Source organism: Salvelinus sp. IW2-2015, unplaced genomic scaffold (assembly GCF_002910315.2).
Source record: "Salvelinus sp. IW2-2015 unplaced genomic scaffold, ASM291031v2 Un_scaffold1124, whole genome shotgun sequence".
In the NCBI taxonomy this organism is placed as follows: domain Eukaryota; kingdom Metazoa; phylum Chordata; class Actinopteri; order Salmoniformes; family Salmonidae; genus Salvelinus; species Salvelinus sp. IW2-2015.
In genome coordinates this window covers 330,029-334,813 of record NW_019942739.1, presented here as the reverse complement: position 1 = coordinate 334,813, position 4,785 = coordinate 330,029, and the positions used below count along the sequence as shown (strand labels likewise).

At 44.6% G+C, this 4,785-nt stretch overlaps 1 protein-coding gene across 1 annotated transcript in view; it reads right to left on the bottom strand.

The window, feature by feature from the left end:
- Positions 1–1,542: 1,542 nt before the first annotated feature.
- The window catches only part of LOC112069804 (run domain Beclin-1-interacting and cysteine-rich domain-containing protein), a 62,196-nt gene continuing 58,953 nt past the window's right edge, over positions 1,543–4,785 (bottom strand). The window contains 1 exon segment of the mRNA XM_070438703.1: positions 1,543–3,713. Within this exon segment, the coding sequence (XP_070294804.1) occupies positions 3,565–3,713 (149 nt within the window). The 3' untranslated portion in view covers positions 1,543–3,564.

The following is a 4,785-nucleotide window of genomic DNA, read 5'->3' as shown; positions in this document are numbered from 1 at the left end:
CCGAGAAGAGAAGGGGGGGGGTAGAAAAGAGCTAGACCAATTTACAGTATGTACCATAGGTTCCATTTTTTTGAAAATGTAGTTTTAATTTGGTGGAAAATCGAGTTTTGCACCCACGTATTTTTATATATTTTTTACAGGCAAGTCAGTTAAGAATTTGTTCTTATTTTCAATAACGGCCTAGGAACAGTGGGTTAACTGCCTTGTTCAGGGCAGAACGCCTACCCGCCTCCCCCTCTAACCACTAGGCCTCACCCCTCCTGCCTCCCCTACAGTCATATGCCCCTACAGTCCATGTAGGCTTATACACACATGTTATTTATCAGATATACTAAATGCCTGTGGAGATGTTCGTGAAATGATACCATGTTCACCAAGAATAACACCCACTGAAGGTGTAGAAGCCCTGAGGTACGAAGGTTTAGAAGCCCTGAGGTCGAAGGTTTAGAAGCCTGAGGTCTGAAGGTTAGAAGCCCTGAAGGTCTGAAGGTTATAGAAGCCTGAGGTCTGAAGGTTTAGAAGCCTGAGGTCTGAAGGTGTAGAAGCCCTGAGGTCTGAATGGTTATAGAAGGCCTGAGGGTCTGAAGGTTTAGAAAGCCTGAGGTCTGAAGGTTAGAAGCCCTGAGGTCTGAAAGGCTGTAGAAGCCCTGAGGTCGAAGGTTAGAAGCCCTGAGGTCTGAAGGTTTAGAAGCCCTGAGGTCTGAAGGTTAGAAGCCTGAGGTCTGAAGGTGTAAGAAGCCCTGAGGTCTGAAGGTTTAGAAGCCCTGAGGTCTGAAGTGTAGAAGCCCTGAGGTCCTGAAGGTTTAGAAGCCTGAGGTCTGAGGAGTTTAGAAGCGCCTGAGGTCTGAAGGTTTAGAAGCCCTGAGTCTGAAGGTTTAGAAGCCCTGAGGTCTGAAGGTTTAGAAGCCTGAGGTCTGAAGGTTTAGAAGCCCTGAGGTCTGAAGGTTTAGAAGCCCTGAGGTCCTGAAGGTTTAGAAGCCCTGAAGGTTTTGTGTGTGTGTGTACACCAGCCCTTACTATGCCAGTCCTCATTACCCACAGGGCTCAATTAACACTTAAGCCTGCTAACAGCCTGCGATGCTGTAAAATAACTAAATGGAAAACAGCTATAAATTCACCTCCTAATTGTCTTGCCTTCTACTTGACTCCATTCGCTTCACTGGACTAACCACCAAGCCATGGTTACGTCCCAAAGATCTCTCCTTCCTCCTCATGTGTTCCTTTGTTCACTACTCCTAAGTTTTAAAGCATTAGATTGGTGTAATGCACGCGCTAGAGGGAGTTTCCATAAACCAGTCAATTCTTCTAAATTCCATGGAGGGAAGTGAACAAGTGCACTCTTCAGAAGAAACAAGATTGGGATGTAACCCAAAGCTACTTTGCCCCACCGTACAAACCACCCATCCATCCCACAATCCCCCAGGAACCAGCAACGACACCAGGAACCAGYAACGACACCAGGAACCAGYAACGACACCAGGAACCAGYAMCGACACCAGGAACCAGYAMCGACACCAGGAACCAGTAACGACACCAGGAGAAAACAGTCTGACCAGTCTTTTATTGTCATCATAATATTCAAATTATATAACAGTACATAAAACACAAACAATAGCATTTTCTTCCAGTAGTTTACTTAAAGCTCCACAGCACCCTACAAAAAAACAGTGTTATATTTAATAAGGACGGGAGTCTGCTTGGATCGGGGAGGCCATCAGTAAAATCAACTGGAGATCAGGGTCTGGTATTCACAATGTGTCTCTGAGTCAGAGTGCTGATCTAGGATCAGTTTTGCCTTTCGGATCATAATGGATACTACTACAGGGACTGAACACAGGCCCAGACGCCTTCCGAGCAAAACATTATATTAATAGCGTTTCTATTTAAAGCAGGCTTGTTAAAATGTTAGATGAATAAGGTTATACTCCCCTGGTTGGCAATAGACCATACACGTAGATCTGTCAGGAAGGGAACATTGAATTATGAGTCTTATGAGGGCCAACACTATGCTGTTTTGGAGTTTCTTTGTTTTTTTTACAGCGGCATGTCAGTCTGTATATATGTAGTCGTGTTATGTATGGGCTAGTTTCCCCAGACACAGAAMGTCTAATGGAAATTCTCCATCCTAAAAGCTTCTTAGTCAGAGGCTTATTAATCTGTCAGGAAAACCAGAGCAAAATGTTGTGTATTACCAATCGTCTTGTGAATGAGCACAATCCCCCAGACACAACATCGCTAACCAGAGCGACCAACAGAAAACCAAATAGATTTGTCCCAAAACKCAAACACCGTTCCATATATTCTTTCCATCAGTCATAAACATTAAAATGGTGAAACTTGGATAATGGATTAACTCGCTGTGGGAAACCTAACAGGCCCTCTGAATACAGCAAAACCATGAGAGCCAGTAAAGCCATTTTGGTATATTGGACCTCAGCTCAAGAGGCCCAAGTTGAATCCATGTAGCAACAAGATCAGGATGCCGTACGAGGCTGAAGTCAGAAAGGTACTATAACCTGTAAAGCCCTAATAGCTTTGTGTGAGATAAACATCACCAACACCCCTTGCCTTGCCACCCCCCCCCCAACCCGACAGACCAGTGCAGTTCAATTGAATAAATCAACAAAAACACTTCATATTTCACACAGAAACGGAAATATTAAGTGTCAAATTAGGCTGGTGCTTTTCAGCAGGTACAGACCCACACAGTACAGACCCACACAACCTCCTCTCACTCACCCACACACCCACCTCTCTCTCACACCCACTCCTCACCCACCCACCTCTCTCACACACACACACTTTTTTGTAGGTGCACACATCTCTCGCACACAAAGCAGGACAAACACGCTGCCCTCATCTTAAAAAATATTCATAACTGTGTGCAACACTGACTGAAAGACTCCCTCCAAAGACCYRTCATTCCAACTCCTCTAGAACRACCAATGATGCACCAGCTCTGCCAGTATAAGAACATTGGTCGCGGAGGCACTTGGCTAAAATAGCCTGAAATGGGTTGGAGTAAAACGCACTTGTATTAAAGGGATTCTTTTTTTATTTGTTGTGGTTGATTTCAGTACTTCTWCCTTCCTTGTTCTATTTGAAATGATAACTTGTTTACATAAATGGCAGGACTACATCATACGCTGGATATCTGCAATCAGAGCAGAAAACCATAAAAGCAGCCAATATGTTAATATAATATGCCATTGAGCATATTGGCAAGACRTTCAAAAWACAAAAGCAAGAATCCAAACCATCAGAGCTCATCCACTATCCAGAAGCTGCACTTTCAGGGGAAAGAGGGATGAATGGAGGGAGGAGTTGAAGGAAAAGGTCACTACAATCATTGTCATGTGGTGCTCTTGGTTTTTCCATCTTTCTTTTCCAGCTCCCTCGTTTCTCCGTTCGTCGTCCTAGCTCCCCGCCACCCTCGTTTCTCAGTTCGTCGTCCTAGCTCCCCGCCACCCTCGTTTCTCCGTTCGTCATCCTAGCTCCCCGCCACCCTCGTTTCTCAGTTCGTCGTCCTAGCTCCCCGACACCCTCGTTTCTCAGTTCGTCGTCCTAGCTCCCGCCTCCCTCGTCCTCCTCCTTATCCTCCTGCTCCTCCATGTTCTTGCGTGCCATCCTCTCCCGCCGCTCTGCCAAGCGCTGGCACCGCGGGCACTCCTTGCCTGCCTGAAAACATTTGCTGTGGAAACACGCCTTGCACTCTGAAAGACAAAACACAAAAGAGAGATATCAGTGAAAAAACTAGCACACTGAAACACTATGTAAGAGATAGACACACAAAAATGGGTGGGGTCCCGTTTAAAAAGACATTGTCTTGTGGATGTGTAGAGGAAGAACGCCAGGACATATATGGACAACRTCCTTATTCAAAAGTTCCACCTCAACTCCCCTGTTGACCAACTAAGCAAACATGGGGGAGCGTTTGGCAAAGCTAATAACCGGTTTGATAACATTGCTAACAATGGGAAGAGGACWGAGGTGTTGTGATGTCACGGCAGAAGAGCCAATGATAGTCTCTGAAGYGAGGGGGAGGGGTGACAGAGAACTATAAAATAAGAGGTAAGGCTCGTGGCAAGGCAGAAGGTGGGACAGAGGAGTGGTAAAACACAGAAACTTGTCAAGAGTCAGTTCACCACTCAAACCAGTTCAGACATGACTGCAATGAGAAGCCTATCCTCAATAGAGACACAGCTTCTAAAGCTCAGACTGTGTRCCTGAACCATTTTCAGGAAACACCTTGTGTGGAAGCTTTCGAATGCAATACATTTTTAAACCGTATTTCTAATGAATATATTGTTCCCACGATAATGAAATGACAAAAGAAACTGAAATTCACAAAATGTGTTTATTTGACATTCAAACAGAGAAGTTGATGCTTAAATAATAAATGGCGGACAGCCAGTCACACGTCGAAAGAACAACTCGTTCTCTCACTCCAGTTGATTCTCCTCCATTACCCACACATCGAAATAGACCCATATCTCCATTCCTCACGCTTCACAATATAAACCTGTCTCTGTACTTCAATAACACACAAAGAACTACTTTCAAATACTAAATAACTTTTCAGACAGGGCAGACAGCAATAGCAACTCTTTTGAAAATTATGCCATGTCACATTTGAAATTGATGAACACAGCTGACAAAACACTGTAGCCTAAAACACTCAGTTAAAGACAATGTTATCTGGCATTACCTCTAACACACACATTCTGTACATCAGAAGGTGAGGCCAGTAGGACCTTTTGACCTTTCACAGCAATACTGAGTAGA